The following is a 16,804-nucleotide window of genomic DNA, read 5'->3' as shown; positions in this document are numbered from 1 at the left end:
AGGGCTTTTTTTTTACATTAAAAAGTGAAATATTTTAGATTTGTTTTTCTTATATAAATCCTCTTATCTTAGTAATAGTTACAACTTTCCAGAATAGCTTTTATGAGACATTAAAGGAGACAGGGCAGAAATCCTTTTTGGAGATATGAAGTCAGGACCTGAATATATACATTGGACAGAGCAGTCCTTAACTTCAAATCTGTCCACTTGCACTAGAAAAAGGGACACTGTATTTCCAACATTGGGATTTTTCATTACATTTTCCTCTTTTTGGATGTTAAATTCTTTCCAAGAATATTCTACTCGTAAAAATGATTTTATTCTAGCTATAAAACATTTCATTTCAGAAAACCACATTTTTGTAGCCTTATATGAAATGCCCCCAAAACCATCAAAATATGGAGACATCAGATTTCCAAACATAAATCTAATCATATGCCCTTGAATCAGTAGGAACATTTAACAGAGCGATGTTGTATTCTCATACTTGTTTGTCATGAGGTGAAAGCCCGGGAGGCATATGGTGACTCAAAATAGTTCCTGAGCTTCTAAAGAAATTTTACAACGAAATGACTAACTGCTTAAAAGAATGAGTTCTTAAAGAGTGTCCCTTCTGTTCCATTGATGTCTTTCATCCCATCTATCTCCTTAAAGAATCTCGGGCCGAAAGAAAAGGCTTTCTTTTAAGCCACTGAAAAATGCGATCTGATGGAGTCTTCCCGTAACTCTCGATGTTTTCCAGCGTTACTTTCTTCTTGCTGGCTTCGCCTCTCAATGGTTATTCTGTATTTCTTCCTGGGTAAGGGGAAAGCAAACGCAGTAATCAAACCTCACTTGGCTACAAAATACTATGGTTTCTCTTACAAAGAATGCCCCCAAGGGACATCTGGGTTTGGGCTGATAAATGAGAAATGACAGAATATGAGACCCTGGTCAGAGATTAAAGCAGTGTGGCCCCGAGGCGTTGTGCCCTTATCCAAGGAGGAAAATTGGCATGCTCTCTGAAATGCCATAGAACAAGCCCTCCCCTTTTTCCCTGGGTGCCTTGTGGGTTAAGTCTTGTCTATTCTGCCACAGAAGCTCTCCCTAACTCCCAGGATATGCCCTAGATAAAGACCAGATTAAGCGTACTGTGACCAAAGGAACAGGAATACAGTTGTTCCCGCAAAGAGTCACGTACACCCGGGGTTATAGTTCCCTACAGAAATGAAGACATCTTGGTCTAATGACTTGAGACAAAGCCACAAACTCAACCACAAAAGATTACAGAGGAAGGGACGGCCCTCATGATTTGGGACTCTGAGTACCTTGAACACACATAAATGTTACAATTTTACAAGCTTCGGGGCTTAACCACAGTGACAACTAAATGTGCGGATTCTCCAAGGACTGTGCCCAGTGCAGCCTGGGAGTGTGGACTGCTCAGAGCTGCCTCCTCCTTTTCAGAAGGTGAACCCAGACTCCTCTTTCTGAATTGGAGGAAGAATAAGAATAGGCAAGTTGTTTTGCCATTGTCCAGATTCTCTCTCCACTTACACATTTGGTGGATGGTAGGAATTTGCGTCATAATATTTGTGATCAGAGGAGAGTCTTGGCTCTGTGGCCCACAGGGGGAAGCAGTACAAAGCCCTGACCGCCAAACCAAAAGGGTCGTGAAGACCGTCACAAAAGAACAGCTTCATTCTTTTAACCGCCATGCTTTTGGGGTAAGAGCAAGATACGGAAAAGTCACAAGGACGACTATGCAAAGGTGAGTGACCAAGGCAACAGAGGAGAGTGAATTTTAAAATTTGATAAAGCATCCTAACCTGAAAAAGTAGAAGGCCATTAACAAGCAAGCTCCTAGTAAGGCCCCCACAACAATTCCTGTCACTGCCGATTCTTCTAGGCCACCTGCTTAAAAAAGAAACATAGATAATCAGAGTGCATTTGGAAAAACAGAGATGTTTCAAGTTTTAGTCATTGGGAGATGCATCTCAATTTTCCACTTGTGGCAAATTTTCCTTTTTTTTTAAGAAAGATTTTCTAGGGTATCCTGCAGCTTCTTTTCTTTCTTTTTTTTTTTTTTTTTTTTTCTTTTTCTTTTTTTTTTTTTTTTTTGCCAAGTGCAAAGCTTAAGAGGCATTTCAGAAAGAACTATGGGAGAACAATGGGAATAAAGCAGTTCAAGAAAGATCTGAGGAACACTGGAAACAGGTTTTCGGGTACGTCTGTCCTCTCTTGAGCTCCTAGTCAGAGAAGACAACTGGACAGACCATGGGACTGACCCAGCACATTTTATTATCACAGATGGGTGATGACACTTCAAAGTGCTAGAAGATTTGGTGAAAAATGCATTGGGCTGATATTCTGTTTTTAGATGTTCTCTCACCAAGGCCGGAGTTTCATGTCAAAATGTCCTATATAGCTTTGTGAAAATGTGAATAACAATCTGAAACAATCGAGTGCAGTAGCGTCCCAGTTATTATATAAACACGATAAATAGCTAGCCTTTATCTAAACAGGGTAGTGTCAGCTTTTAATGCATTGTCCCGTTTAATCCTTTTATTTTATTTCACATACGGGCAGACTGAGGTTTAAAGATATAGAGGAACATTCCTAGGGTCACAAACCACTAAGTGATATGGCAGGATTTCAAATCCATGCCCAGCAACTCCAGACTATCCTTAACATAGGTCTGCCTTACTCTTTTCCATAATTATCACATAAACATAAATAGAGCAGTTTGAAGCCTGGCCCCAAAATAAAGAGCATTCTATGTTAGCCTAAAGTGACTAATTGGCCTGAAAGATCGATTTCACTCGGTTCTCCTTCATTAGCTTATCTCTAAAGCAACAATTTCCAATAAGTTCCTATTTGTAAGCTCCTTCTGCGAATGTCCACTTGCTTCTGAATTTATGACAAAGCTTCTAGTAAATAGCATGTTTTACACTGATTTGCCAATTTGTAAATTTAAGGGGTATTTAAGGGACATTATCTGTTCAGTTCCGAAGAGTAGGAGGACACCTACAAACTTTGAATCAGAATGATTCTTGCTACACATTTAATATTGGATCTTTTTATTTTCCCTAAGTGGGCATCTCAAATGTGAAGGGATTATATTGTGAATAGAGGTGTGATAATAGGAGAAGGCTTTTACCATTTTGAAAAAAGAAGAAAGCCCTAGAAAGTGGGCTGCCAGTTCGTAAACTCTTCCCATGGGTTTCACAGCATCAGAGAAAGCAAGCTGAGCTTTGAGAACATGAGCTCCTGGATAGCATCTGCCTTTTAAATTTGCATCATGGTGACAGGGTAGACGGTGAGATGCAGAGCAATTAAGTCTCTAAACTTACATGATTTGCAAGGAGAGCTGTTTGTATGCTCCACAATTCTGGTCTCATCTATTCTCAGTTTTAAAGGTCCCCAAGGATATTTGACATTCGGCCGCATTTCAAAACGACCTTCTTTTCCAAAGTAATCACCAATGACCTACGTAAAAGCAAAAAACAAATGTGCAAACTCAAAGCTCAAAGTTCTCTGTTTCCAAAGTAGGCATAGGACAGGCACCCCCTATGACACTGACCACAATGATGTCTTTTTGAGGACTTTGTAAATCAAGATTTGCAGGCAGTAATGGTGCTTTTAATGGTCGGCATAATTTAGGGAGAACAGTGTCTCCCCATGGTGGGAAAGTGGTTCTATAGAAAACAATAACCAGAATTTACGACTTTTCCCTTGTTCGTCGGAGGGGCTGCTGCTCCCTGCATCTGCCGTCCGCCGCAGAGCAGCCCACAAGGTCAGCCATTTGTAAAGCCCAAACTGCTTTCAGGGTTATGGGAGAAAGTCAGACATCATGACCAGAGTAAGCCATCACAGATGTACGGCCTCATACCTCTCAATCAGCTGGGCATAGAAAGAGTCAAAAGGGAGGCACCTGGGTGGCTCAGTAGGTTAAGCATCTGCGTTGGGCTTGGGTCATGATCCAAGGTCCTAGGATGGAGCCCCGAATTAGGCTCCCTGATCAGCAGTTAGCCTGCTTATCCCTCTCCCTCTCTGCTCCTCTGGCTTGTGCGTTCTCTCTCTCTCAAATAAGTAAGTAAATTTTTTTTTTTTAAAGAGTCAAAAATATCTTTTAGGAACATCCTGTTTCCCCCTTCTCTGGCTAGAAGATTAGTTCATGACTTCGTGAGTTACCTTTCCAGACTGAACTCTTTTTCAACTGGCTCAGTATTCTTTGTTGACTCGATTCAAGGTTTGTCCCCAGTTTCTGATTCAAGCAGAACTTCCACCAGCTATCTGAGCCCTGATCTGGAAGTACCTTCCCCCTCAGGTTCTCGGGATCTGTTTCTCTTTTTTCTGAGCACCAGTGCACTACTGCTAAGTAACCTGTGACATCTCCCCTATCTCTCTGGAAGGAGACCCAGCAAGCTTCCACAGGCTAGTTCATGTCATAGTAAAAAGCATTCTAGATAATCACCAAAATCTAACGATCTCTGGCATGTGCTGAGCACTCACCAAGTACTTGACACAGATTCTCTCCCAAATGCTCACAACGGCCCTGCAAAGGACTATAGCTATCCACCGTTCGTGGAGGGAGAGACTAGAATGCCCATGAAACCCAGACCACCCCAAGGGTGAAAAAAATCTTTCAGGAAATATAGCAAGTGCCAGGTTCTGCTGGCTCTGCTCCTGCCACAAAGGCCCAGTACATGTGCACGAGGAGAAAGGCACCAAGGCCATTATGCCAGGGCCCATCAAGTGCTATGGGAACATCAGCTCTGAACGAGAGGCATCAAAGATACACACTTTGCCACTGGAAACATATGATTTGCCCACTTCGGGTAAACAAGGGACTGTTTCTTGAAATTGTCCAGGATATCCTCAAGCAGAAGTAAGCCCTCCCTACTCAGAAACTCCAAAATTTTCAGTTTATTCTTATTTGGAGGCTGTGTTGGGGACAGCTGTTTGGACACCAGGACAAATGCATTCCTTGGAATCTCAACAAGCAGGAGGAGCAGTGAGGCAGGGGGTCATTGGCTCACCTCCTGGGTGCCTGCTTCCGGGTCTGTCATAGCGATCACGGAGAAATCCCCGTACCGGTCTCCGTTGGCATCTATGGACACCTGGCCAGCAATACCTAGAGGACGAGATGGGAAGAACTCCAAGTTAGTGATTTCAAAAACCTTCATCAGCCAACAGAAACAAGAAAATGAATTGACAGGATTCTTTAAACAAACTCATGCCGCAGGGGATCTCATCAGACTCTGAGCATTTTTGTTGGCATTTGGAAAGACATTGTAATTTCATCTGTGTCTGCATTCCTAAATTCTTAACATTTCTCCATTTAAAAATGAAGAGAAAAAGAAATAAATGACCTTCTTTGGGGAATATGTTTTTTAAAAAATGGATTAAGGCTAATCCTGAAAGCAGCATGCTTGTCCCAGAGTTTTGTATTTATTAAAAACAAAAAAAAAGAAAGAAAGAAAGAAAGAAAAAGAAAACCTGCAAGGAGAGAGGCTGGAGGTAAGGCGTGCTCCTACTCGTCACGAGTACGTGTTATCACTGGCCAAACATAAAAGAAAACTCATTCTAGGCCCAGGACTCCGAGAATGTGCTTCATTATGGGCTCCAGAGATTGCCTGGGAGAGCTGAGGGCCTGCTTCACGGGTCACGGGAGCCAAGAGCTAAAGAGAGCTGGTCTTTACCTCACTTGTGTTCATTCTGTTTTGTTTTGGGTTTTTTGGTATTGTTTTTTTTTGGGGGGGGTTCCCCCAGTTTTACTGAGCTATCATTGATACACATCGCTGTATGAGTTTCAAGCATATGGCACAAAGGTCTGACTATTATGTATATTGTGAAACGATGACCACGTTAAGCTTAGATGACACCCACCATCTCCCAGAGACACATGAAGTCATTCATTGTTTATCCAGATGAGTTCGAAGCTGGCATTAGGTGCTGAATTTAATGCTGCTGCTGAGGCAAAGACGAATGGACAGGTTCCCCACCCACAAAGACACAGGCAGCCTGGACTAGGGATTTCTGACTACATCTATTTGAATCTTAGCTTCCATGGTTTTGAGCTCTGTGACCATGGGCAAGGACTCAGCCCTCTGGGCCTCAGTCTCAGGACCACTGAAGAGGCATACTGGCACCTCCCAGCCAAGAGCCTGCCGAGATGATTAACTGAGCCAGGACAGGTCGAGTACTTCCGCTATAGGTGTAAGAGACATCAGCTGTTCTCTTCTGCTATTGTTACTGCCAGTGGGCCTAGAATCTTGGAGGGGACACCTGATGTGCCCACACCACTCCGAGAAGGAGCTGGCATCTAGTTGGAGACTCAGTAAAAGAGAGGTCTTTTATAGGAATGTGAATGAAGTAAGTCCATGACTTAGACAGGCAGCCATCAGGGAACGGCAGTTTGCTCACCAAAAGGCCAGCCCTGTTAGTATTTAAAGGCATGGAAGCAGAAAGGAAGCAAAGGGACCAGGACGTTCTAGGGGAGGTGGCCCAAGAGGAAGGAAGCAGTGGGGAAAAGGCAGCCCTGAAAGCCCACACAAAGGATTTGACTTTGCCTGGCCAGCAACAGTGGCTTAGGCAGTAATCAGTGAAAGCAAAAATGTATCATTAGTTGATATTAAATTTGTCTGCATTGTAATTTTCATTAACTAAGTAAGAGAATGCTTATGTCAGCCACATCCTAATTAACTAAGGCTATCTCTTTTCTTTCAATTTAGACCATAATAGAGTTCAATGTAATTCTTAGTTAGTGTTTCTATTGATTTGATTCTCTCCGGAAGTAAAATGAATGTCTGGGAAAAGGGATCTCAAGGGAAAGTTCCATCCTCTGGTGTGGTTTGGAGAGGGCAAGTATTTGGGTTTACTGTCCTTTGGGTTGTGGTTTGAAGGCCCACTGGTTTTTCCAGACTTTGGTCTACTTTGCCACAAACAGAATGGAGCTACCATTCATCTTGATTTTTTTTTTTTCTGGTCTTTTTAATATAGACTGGTTACAAATGATACACCAATCTCAAACTTGTTTATCCTTGACAATCTATACGACTTTTAAGAATGAAATGTCATTTTTAAAAATCATATTTATCTCCAAACATATTGTCTAGCCAAAACCATCTGTCATTCTGTTCAGAGGTGTTTATAAAGGTGTGTTCTGCTAAGGCTTTTGAAGAGTATTTTATAAAACAAGGAGGCCCTCGTAATCCAAGACCTCATTACACTTTAAGCTATTACAATTCTGCCAAGAAATGGGGTGAGAACCCTCAGGGTGGCCGATTAGCAAGTGAGACTTCACCTGAGCATATTGTGTTTAAGGTGAGATTGTCGGGCTGACAGCAAAATTTTCCTGTACATAAGGAATGAGACTTCCCACCCTCATTTCTATGGGCCTGTCGTGGACCTCAAGGCTTGGCCGCAGTCCTATTTACCTTGTCACTCTGACCTGTCACACAGAGAGGAAATTCAGCTTCTTCCCAGGCCATTTATTAAGAGCCTTGAGAGATGGTCATAGGTTTCACGGTAATAAAATCTAAATTTGTCAAATAACATCCAGAGTATTTTTCCCTTGACAATTTAATGGCCATGTACGAAATGACCATTTCTCAGAGTTCTCTTGGGGACTACCCTCAGATTGATTGTTTAGCAAATAAGATGGGCTTTCCAAACAATTCAAGTTCAGTTGGCTTCAGTTGTCTTTACATTGGCTTCAAGTATCTTCACAGGTAAGATTCTAACTTTGGACGGAACTGTATCATTGATTGCTCTAGGACTCACTTCACATTGCCGGTATGACCTAGTCCTAGAATGGAAGCATCAGGATGAGCTATGGGAAAATTTCGTCCATGCCCTCTAGACAAAACTTCATTCCAGCCCTTGTGGGCACCTGCCCTTCCCTTAACAACCTCCTTCAGAAGCCCAAGAACAAATGACCACACCATGAAGTGAGCAACAGCTAAGAACGGGATGTGGCCGACCGAGGTTGTGTCCACACACGCCAGTTTCTCAGTGTATTGGGCACAACTTCTGGGAAATTTGACTCTGTCCTAACATGCCCCCTGCATTATCCTATTTGATTCCAGCTCCTCAACTGAAGCAGTCAGAAGTTGAGCAAGACAATCCTAGAGGCTTATTGGTTCACGTCCTCCAATCTGTGTAAAGTTAAAGTAAATGTCACTCTAGTTTCGAGTAAGATGCGGCATTTGCTAAAGCCACCCAGGAGAAATTAAATCCAATTGTCACCATAGCTACTGCCCAGACAGCTGGAACACGACCCCTCAGCACTGTCCTGCCATTTCTAATAAACAAGGACAGGACGAGGCCATGGAGTGCATTGAAGTCCCAAATGAAAAAATATACATATGGACCCCAAATCCAGGCTTGACAGTACTTGTTCCCATCACCAAAAAATTTCCTTCATTGAACTGCAAATAACTGTAGAAGGGCTCAAGGGAAGAGCTGGTGTGATGCAGGACTGGACGGGCCCCCCTAGGTCATCAGCTAGCCCGACCTCTTCGTACGGGGAATGAAAGAGAAACCAAAATACTGAGTCAGTGACTTGGACGCAGGCCTCCTGACCCCTGGTCCAGCGATCTGTATTCCGTATCAGGGGTTTTTAAATGATACCCATCAGCATACTACACTTTATTTTCCACACAGTCCCATAAGGAACCCCTTTTAAAGACTCCAGAAAGATCACATCCCTCAAAATCTTCTGGTGGCTTTCTCTCTCACGCAGGGTGGAAGTGAAAGACCTCAGTAACCTTCCACATTGACGTGATCCGGCCCCAACTACCTGTCAGACTGGGGCTCCTAATGCACGGCCCCCCATGTGCTATGCTCAACTACACAGGCCTCTTTGCCCTCAGCACTCAACACTCTCTCTGCAGGCACACTTAAGGTCTCTGTGTCTGCCGCTCTGTCTAGAATGTTCCCTCCTGAACACCTACATAATTTCTTCCACTTCTCTCACATCTCTACTCACCTGCAACTTTTTCAGAGACCTTGCCTGGCCATGTTCTTTAAATTAGCCATCTCCTCACCCCCTCCTGTCACTTTCTATCTCCCTACCCTGCTTTATTTTATAGCTCCTGAAATGGTGTATTTATATGTTTATCACCAGTACCCTCCACGACCCTGAAAGCTCAGTTAATTGCAGGGAGGACTGCTAAATCTTCTTCGCTTTGAACAGTGCCTGGCATGTAGTAGGTGCTCAAGACTATTGGATGAATGAACGACTGAATGAATATGAAGTTGACAGCTGCATGGCTTCAGCAGCTGGGTCACTCTCATTGAGTCTTATGTTAATTTCCCTTGAGTGTGTCAGTGAAGTGAGAGGAAACCAGCACCGTATAGGCTGTTAGCAAGAATTTAGACTAGTAGACCTTTATGGAAGATATTCAGTGATATTTAATGCAATTTAAAAGGCACGAACATACATTTTGACCCAGATATCCCATGACTAGAAATGTTCCCTGTTGGATGCACTCAAAAATATTCATCAGGATGTGTAAGATGCCTGTGATGGCATTTTGTGTAACAGCAAAAACTGTAAACAATTGAAGTATCCATCAAGAGGAGCCACATGGTCGAAAAATGTGGAACTACCATTTAAAAATGTGCTGAATCTATGAGTGCTCATATGGCAAATTTCTCTTACTTGGCACACAAGTTAAAAAAAGCTGAGATGAAGAGTGGCATACATTATACGATTCCTTTTGTATACGTTTTTTGATAAGATATACAAATGCATATGTGCCGGGAGAAGGCACAAAATATTTTTAGATCGACTTACAGGAAATTGTTAATAGTGTTTACATTAGGGAGAGGGGACTAGGGCGGGAAGGAAAACTTTCACTTTTCATTTTGTACATTTTTGTACTGTTTAACTTTTCCAGCCAAGGGTAATCTCATTCTTATACAATTTTTCATTGTCAACAGAGGTTGTTCAAGTGATGAGATTATGGGCCATTTTTTTGGCATGGTTCTTATACTTCTCTGTTCTTAAGAAAGCCACAGATGATAGTCAACATCTTAAAACTAAAATAAAGGGGCACCTGGGTGGCTCAGTCAGAAGTCTCTGCTTTCAGCTCAGGTCATGATCTCAGGGTCCTCGGAGCAGGGAGCCTGCTTCCCCCAATCTCTCTGCCTGCCTCTCTGCCTACTTATGATCTTTGTCTGTCAAATAAATAAATAAAATCTTTTAAAAATAATAAAAATAAAAATAAAATAAAATCACAGACCTTGATTGGACTTGCTTATCATCTCAAACCACCCAGGATTGAACAGACGAATGTTTATCTGGTATTATTTCTTTTAAAACTGATCACAGAACATTTCACAAACTGATTATTTGTTGTGAATGAGCCTTGTGATAAATTTAATTTGAAGAAGCGTAGAATTGTTATCTAACAACCAGACAGAAATGAGGCACTTCGTGTGTCAGTGGGACTCTGTCAGAGCACTTTCACAAGCTTTATCTCATTTAGTGTTCACAACAAGTCTGTGAGGTGGGTTGATCTTGACCTACTATCCTTACTTGACAGATGTGAAAAACAAGAAACGGACAAAGTCCCACAGGTGTAAGAGAGAAAAGTAGAACCAGGGAAGAAGCAACTGGATCACCTACAGAGTGGTGTTGTCTTACAGACCGAATCCTCACCTTCAAATGTTCTGTTCCAAGTCTGCTGGATAATTTTCCCTCCATCCTTCTTGCTGTAACCAGCTCTGAGTACTTCATGTAAAGCCAGAACATAGAGGAGGATGGCGTCATGGAATCCTTCAACAAACATGTTAACCTGGAAAAGAAACTCAGGTTGAGTGAGCCCAGACACCAATGTCTCAACATTCATGAATAATGTAAGCAAATCAAAGCAGTTAACAAGTTAGACTCAAGGTCCACAAACAGTGGCAGAGATGGGCAGAAGGGTAGCTAACAAGAATCATGCCTTAGTTTTCCTGGCACTGGATTAGTGAGGAAAACCCTTCCTCAGTTCAAGAATCTGGAGGGCAGACAAGATATTACAGAAGTTGAGGAAATTGTAGAAGTCAATGAGGTTGATTGTTCCAAGTATATCCGCCTTTGCCCAAAGATCACCCTGCATAGCTGCACCCCTCCTTCCTCACCTCTATTCTCTACCTCAAACCAACCTAAGTCCAACCTCCCCCATGAGGTCTTCGCCAACTTTAACAGTCCCCATGACCTTTACATGCTCTGCATGTGACACTGACTAAAGAAGAGCACAGATCCATCCATTTAGTTTCAGATACTATTGAAAGCCTACTCTAGCACTGGTATTAAGGATTTAAAGAGAAGGGGGCACTGCCATTTCTCCCTGCCTGGCATCTGTGTCCTCTCTTCCACTGGCAATGGCATCTGTTCTCTTTCCAGTTTGTGTTCTTAGTGGTTCCTGTGATTCTGACCACTCTCCCCCCCCCCCACCTTTTGACCACTCCCCCCGCTCAAGCTCTAACAACAGGAATTGAAATAGGCTTGCACCACTGGTTTATCCCAGCTAAGTCCTGGATCAAGTAAGATAGTCCTTGCCCTTGAGAAACTTAAGCTTCATGTGAATTTGGGGAAGCTGTTTAATTTCTCTCAGACTTGCTTCATTCCATAAGCACCATTTAAAAGCTCTGATACCATATTTAAACTCACTGAACACTCATTAAACATGAAATGATTAAATACAATCTTGAAGTTGAGGAGCTTAAAAATTCTGTACAGAAGTACAAAAAACCAAAAATCAGAACAAGTTTTCTTATTTCAGGAAAAAGTGTCAAGAGTGGAATGCCATGAAGCAAAATGAATTCGGCACCCCATGGATGACCACTGTGAGTCTTTGCAAGGAGGCATTCTATGCCTCCTCCCTAGGAAAAGATCCCGGATGAAGGGAGACACAACTGACCTGCATCACCTGGTTCAAATACACAAACATTCACAGAAGACATAGCCCAATGTCCAGTACTAGTTGGCCTCATCCCATCCGTAAGCACAGTGAGTCCTATTCTTGTAACTGAAGCAAATATTTTGGATTTGCCAAAGCCCAGTGCCAGAGGCAGTTTAGAATAATGGCCTGGGCTCACTGCATAGCTCTGCCACCTCCTAGATGTGTTTCTCCACAACTCTAGGCCTCAGTTTTCCCCCTCTGGAAAATATTAGTACTTATGGGGTTGCTCGTAGGTTCAAGGAATTAATATATATGAAAGACTTCCAACAGTGCCTGACAGAGTCAGTACTCGCTGTTAGGTTTTGGTGTTCTTATTGTCTACATATAGAGAATTATAAACGAGGGATCCTGATTAGTCTTTAATTCCCAATAACAGTAGTCAGAAAATAAGTGATCTACTTATGGTATAACATATCTTATGGACCCATTTTACACTTAATGGAAACTAAGGCTCCTTGCTCATGTTTTAACATACCAATCAGTTCTCTTACTTCCAGAGTGTCACACCCTTAATTCTGCCTAATCATGAAGCATGCAGCCCACACTGGTCAATTCCACTGACCATCTAAGAGAGAGAACAGGAAGCATATTCGTTCACAGAAAAGCTCAGAGTTAGCTGATGGACCCAAAATCTAATCCTGGCCATGACACATTACTTAATCTCTCTACTGTTCATTTTCCTTACTGGCTAAATGAGGGTTTAGTACCTATTCATCCCACAGAGCTCTTCTGGAGATTAAATGAATTAGTGCATATAAAACCTCTTGAAACTCTTTCTGGGACCACTAAAACAAATGGTAGACATTGGCTTTTACTCTTACTCATCAAGTTTAAGTCACAGAGTCATTATTTTCTTAGGCAAAGAATGATACAGAAATAACATCTCCTGGTCAAAGATAATTTTCTGCTATGGCTATGCTAATTCGTTTTCCAAAGGAATAGGAAATTTTCACTTATGCCATGAAGTCATCCTGGCTTGAGAAAGTGTGCATGCTGATGAGTTAGAGTTTTAATAAGTGGACTTAAGCTGTGTAAATTCTCAGGCCATGCTAAAAAATTTTTTCAAAAGATAAATCTATCTTCCCTTTGATAATTATATAAAACTCAGCCTTCTACAAAAGGAAATCCCAGAACCTTGGAATATGGAAGATGCAAGACACCTTAAAAAAGCTCTGGTCTAATCCTCTCCTTCCTTTTAGAACCACCCGTCTTCCTGTACTCTCTAACGGAGGGTTGTTCCCTCTGTACTCCTGGTTCCTGGGGAGCCTAGTATGCCCGTGTTTAAACTGTAAAGTACCAGCTACTGGGTATCAGCTGCCCACTTCTCTCCCTCCTCCTCCTGATTCCTTCACAACATCCTAACCTAGGGTCTCATGCTGCCATTGGCGACCCGAAGCACAGGACATACGCTCCAGCTCCAACTGCCTTCTGGCCCCTCCTCTTCCTTACTCCTTCCTTACTCCTCTTTCTAACTCAGTTGCCCCCTTTACACTCTCAAATTATCCGGCTGAGAAACGTAATCTTGAATTACACTTTTCCTACCAGGTTTGATGGTAGAAGAGAACAGATAGGTTCTGAACACGTGTCTGAACATAGGATCTGAAAACTCACTCTATCTTGATTTGCAAATGGATCACAAAATTTACCTTCTTTCTCCTCAAAGTGGCTGAGTGTTTCCCTTTCCTGACAAAATTAGCAGGAGAGCTGCTGACCCCCACCCCCAGCCTGCTGCGGGGGAGGTTTCATAACACCTACCTCATAGAACCTCAAGCCAGAAGCAAAACCCTAGAGACCATCTTTTCTCGAGGAGAACATTCTCACATCCACACGTGTTTTTTAAATGGGAGGAAAGCCCGTTAGCACATTATAGACACTGAAAATTGCAAATGCAAAAAAAAAAAAAAAAAATTTACTGAGGGAGAAAAAAATCCAGAGTACTAAGCTGCCTTTGAAACATTTTCACTTGACCCCAGGCTAAAAGGAACAAAGTCATCTGGTATGTCCCCCTGTCTCTGGTCATGACAAAATTTGAACCTCAAAGTCCTGACTGACAAATCATGCTATTATTACTAATCAAAGAAAATAGGATTCCCTTACCTGAGTATTCCAGTATTGAGCACCATTTCTAGTCAAAAAACTCTTCCTTACTGTCATTAGGCATAAGTCTTTTTTTTTTATAGATTTTTGTTTATTTATTTGAGAGAGAGAGAGCAAGAGAGAACAGAGGAGGAGAGAGAGGGGGGCAGAGAGAGAAGCAGGCTCCCCACTGACAGGGAGCCCAACAAGGGACTCTCTCCTAGGATCCTGGGATCGTGACCTGGGCCAAAGGCAGACGTTTAACCGACTGAGCCACCAGGCATCCCATAAGTCTTAATCAAATTCCTAAACACAGCCATTCTCCTTCTAGATGCTGAACAATATAGTTCGTGAGCCCTAAGAGTTTACAGCCTCAACCAAACAGTACCACAGCAACACAAAAACAAAAACACACAGATAGCCTCTACACAAGAAAGTTATGAATTAGACCACAATGAGGGGCGAGCTTCAGAGTAAAAATTGCTTGTGCTATGTATCAAATAAAGCATCTATCATTTAAAAAAATGGAAGTCACTCATCATCTTTCACTCATTCTGGGAGGTTTCCCAAAACAAGCTAGTCTGCTGGCACTAACCGTCTCATCCTTTCGTCTCCATTCTCTTGATTTTGCCCTCTCTGGTTGGCCAGCAGTGGGTTTTCCAAATGAAGGAACGCCATTTTGCCCCTGGCCTTCCTCTCTGAGAGCACATATCAGCCATGTCTACTAGCATGGGTTGGTTGGTTTTCTTAAATCCTCTATCATGGGAAAAGCTTGTTATATTTTAAATGATCATCAAGAATTGTCATACATGACATGGCTCCTATCTGTGATGGTGAGTGGAGTCTTTCTCATTTCTCTTTGGAGGAGCAAATTCATAGATGAATTCCTTAATGCCTGAGTTCCAAACAAGCAAGCAAGCAAAGTATGCTGCATGCCTCAGCCTCAGCTGTTCTGTAAAGTGAGAGTGAATAACACAACAGTCATCTAGCTCCCCGGTTCATCTGGATATCTGAGAAAGCCTGTAAAGCTCTCAGACGGAGGCTCCTGAGAGAAAGCTACCAAAGTTAAATGCAAGGCTATGCTGTCCTGGGATTTTGCTTGTGGCATTCACATAATTCAAGCATATCACATAGTGGTTCTATCTTCCTTACCACAAACCAATGGTTCCCAGTGCAAATGAGGAAAACTGAGGGTGTTGGGTAACATTTCTCAAGAGGCTTTTGAAAAAGACATGACCCTTAACCTCTCATTCAGTTGAAGGGGAGATGAGGTAAATGGAAATTTTTTTAAAGATTTATTTATTTATTTTAGAGAGAAAGAAAGAGCACAAGCAGAAGGGGCAGAGGAAGAGGGACAGAGAATCTCAAGCAGACTCCGCACTGAGCTCAGAGCCCAACATGGGGCTCAGTCTCACAACTCTGAGATCATGACCTGAGCTGAAATCAAAATTGGGACACTCAACCAATTGTGCCACCCATGTGCCTGAGGAAATGGAAATTTTTATGGCGACAAGGTAAGAAAAGAGATGGGTCTAAGATGTGCCCTTTCTCCATCATAGCAGGAACAATGACAGCCTGACAGCTATAATTAATAATTATATTAATAATAAGATCTTTAAATGAAACTTATCTTGACCCACTGGGCCCCTGTCAATCATGCACAGGGGAAAAAAATGGCCTTGGCATGCTGCACAGATAGGTCAAAGGTTAAAGTATATTATGCATCTGATGAACACTTTACAAGTGGTCTCCTTGTAATAAAAACTGAGATTTCATTTTAATTCAACTTTTTGTTGAATCATAAAATTAAAAATCTATAATTTAGGATAAAAGCAAAGATTTCCATAAACCAAGTGACACCATACTTCTTCAACACCAGAAGGAGTTCTCATTCTTCCTGGCAGACACTCCAATGCCTGATCTTCTCTACTGGGCCTGCCTTCATGGAATTCACACTTGGTCACTTGCTTAATTTAGCCTTGAGGAAAGTTAAGTTGAAAATCTAAATCCTTATCCGAGTTGAACTCTGAGGAAATGCCAAGGTCAAGAGTCTTACTAACAACAGTAAGGCAGCACATCAGGGAGAGAGCCAGGGCCCAGCTGTGTGCTTGACTGAAGCATTGCCATCATGTCTGTCAGATTCCTTCCTCCCTATATTCAAGTTATGACTTACATGGGATAGGGGTTTGCCCTAAGTTTCCCAAATGACTGTCCTATCCTGGGCTCAGATCCACCCCTGTAACAATGCCTACTCTGGATTAACTCGGGTCTTACAGCCTAGACTATGGCTGCCTACAGATAGAAGCAGATTCTCAATATCTATCTATCTATCTATCTATCTCTCTATCCCTCCCCCTCTCTCAACACAGAATGGATCGTTAAACAAAAGCAGTCCTGGGAAGATCATTAAGTCAAGTTACGATCCCTCCCATGCTACAGCAACTGGCTGACCTTTCAGTGATTGCAGCAGCCGTGAAGGCTAAGCGCAGGCACCACAGTGCTGGCATCTGGCATCCATTTACACAAACACACCTCAGCAAGGAAAGCCACATGGGGCCGCCTTGTAGGAAGCAACAAGGCAGAGGAGGACTCTATGGAATTGGATTCTTTGAACTGCTGGCTGTGGAGCACAAGCAAATGACCAGTGACTCAGAAACATCCCCCCTGCTCATGCAGAGAATTCAGTCATCTGATATATTTGCCCTCTGAATGTGTCACGCTCACGTCATATCCGGATGCTTCTCATCACCCATTACCCTTGAAGGTTTTGCTGAGAAATGCACATACAT

The 16,804-nt window shown here is 42.5% G+C and overlaps 1 protein-coding gene across 2 annotated transcripts in view; it reads right to left on the bottom strand.

The window, feature by feature from the left end:
• Nucleotides 1–300: 300 nt before the first annotated feature.
• Nucleotides 301–16,804, bottom strand: part of NPR3 (natriuretic peptide receptor 3) — a 67,397-nt gene continuing 50,893 nt past the window's right edge. Inside the window, exons 4-8 of one of the 2 annotated variants that reach the window (XM_013052104.2) lie at nucleotides 10,652–10,787; nucleotides 5,022–5,116; nucleotides 3,333–3,468; nucleotides 1,809–1,896; nucleotides 301–795 (exon numbers count right to left, since the gene is read on the bottom strand). In XM_013052104.2, coding sequence (XP_012907558.1) covers nucleotides 684–795; nucleotides 1,809–1,896; nucleotides 3,333–3,468; nucleotides 5,022–5,116; nucleotides 10,652–10,787 — 567 coding nt within the window. In that variant the 3' untranslated portion in view covers nucleotides 301–683. The remainder of the gene's footprint in view (nucleotides 796–1,808; nucleotides 1,897–3,332; nucleotides 3,469–5,021; nucleotides 5,117–10,651; nucleotides 10,788–16,804) is intronic. The other variant, XM_013052109.2, reaches the window with a different exon arrangement.

Source organism: Mustela putorius, unplaced genomic scaffold (genome assembly GCF_011764305.1).
Source record: "Mustela putorius furo isolate JIRA1106 unplaced genomic scaffold, ASM1176430v1.1 tig00000407_pilon_pilon_pilon, whole genome shotgun sequence".
Taxonomy (NCBI): domain Eukaryota; kingdom Metazoa; phylum Chordata; class Mammalia; order Carnivora; family Mustelidae; genus Mustela; species Mustela putorius.
Note: the sequence above shows the minus strand (reverse complement) of the source record. Positions and strands in the feature narration are given on the sequence as shown.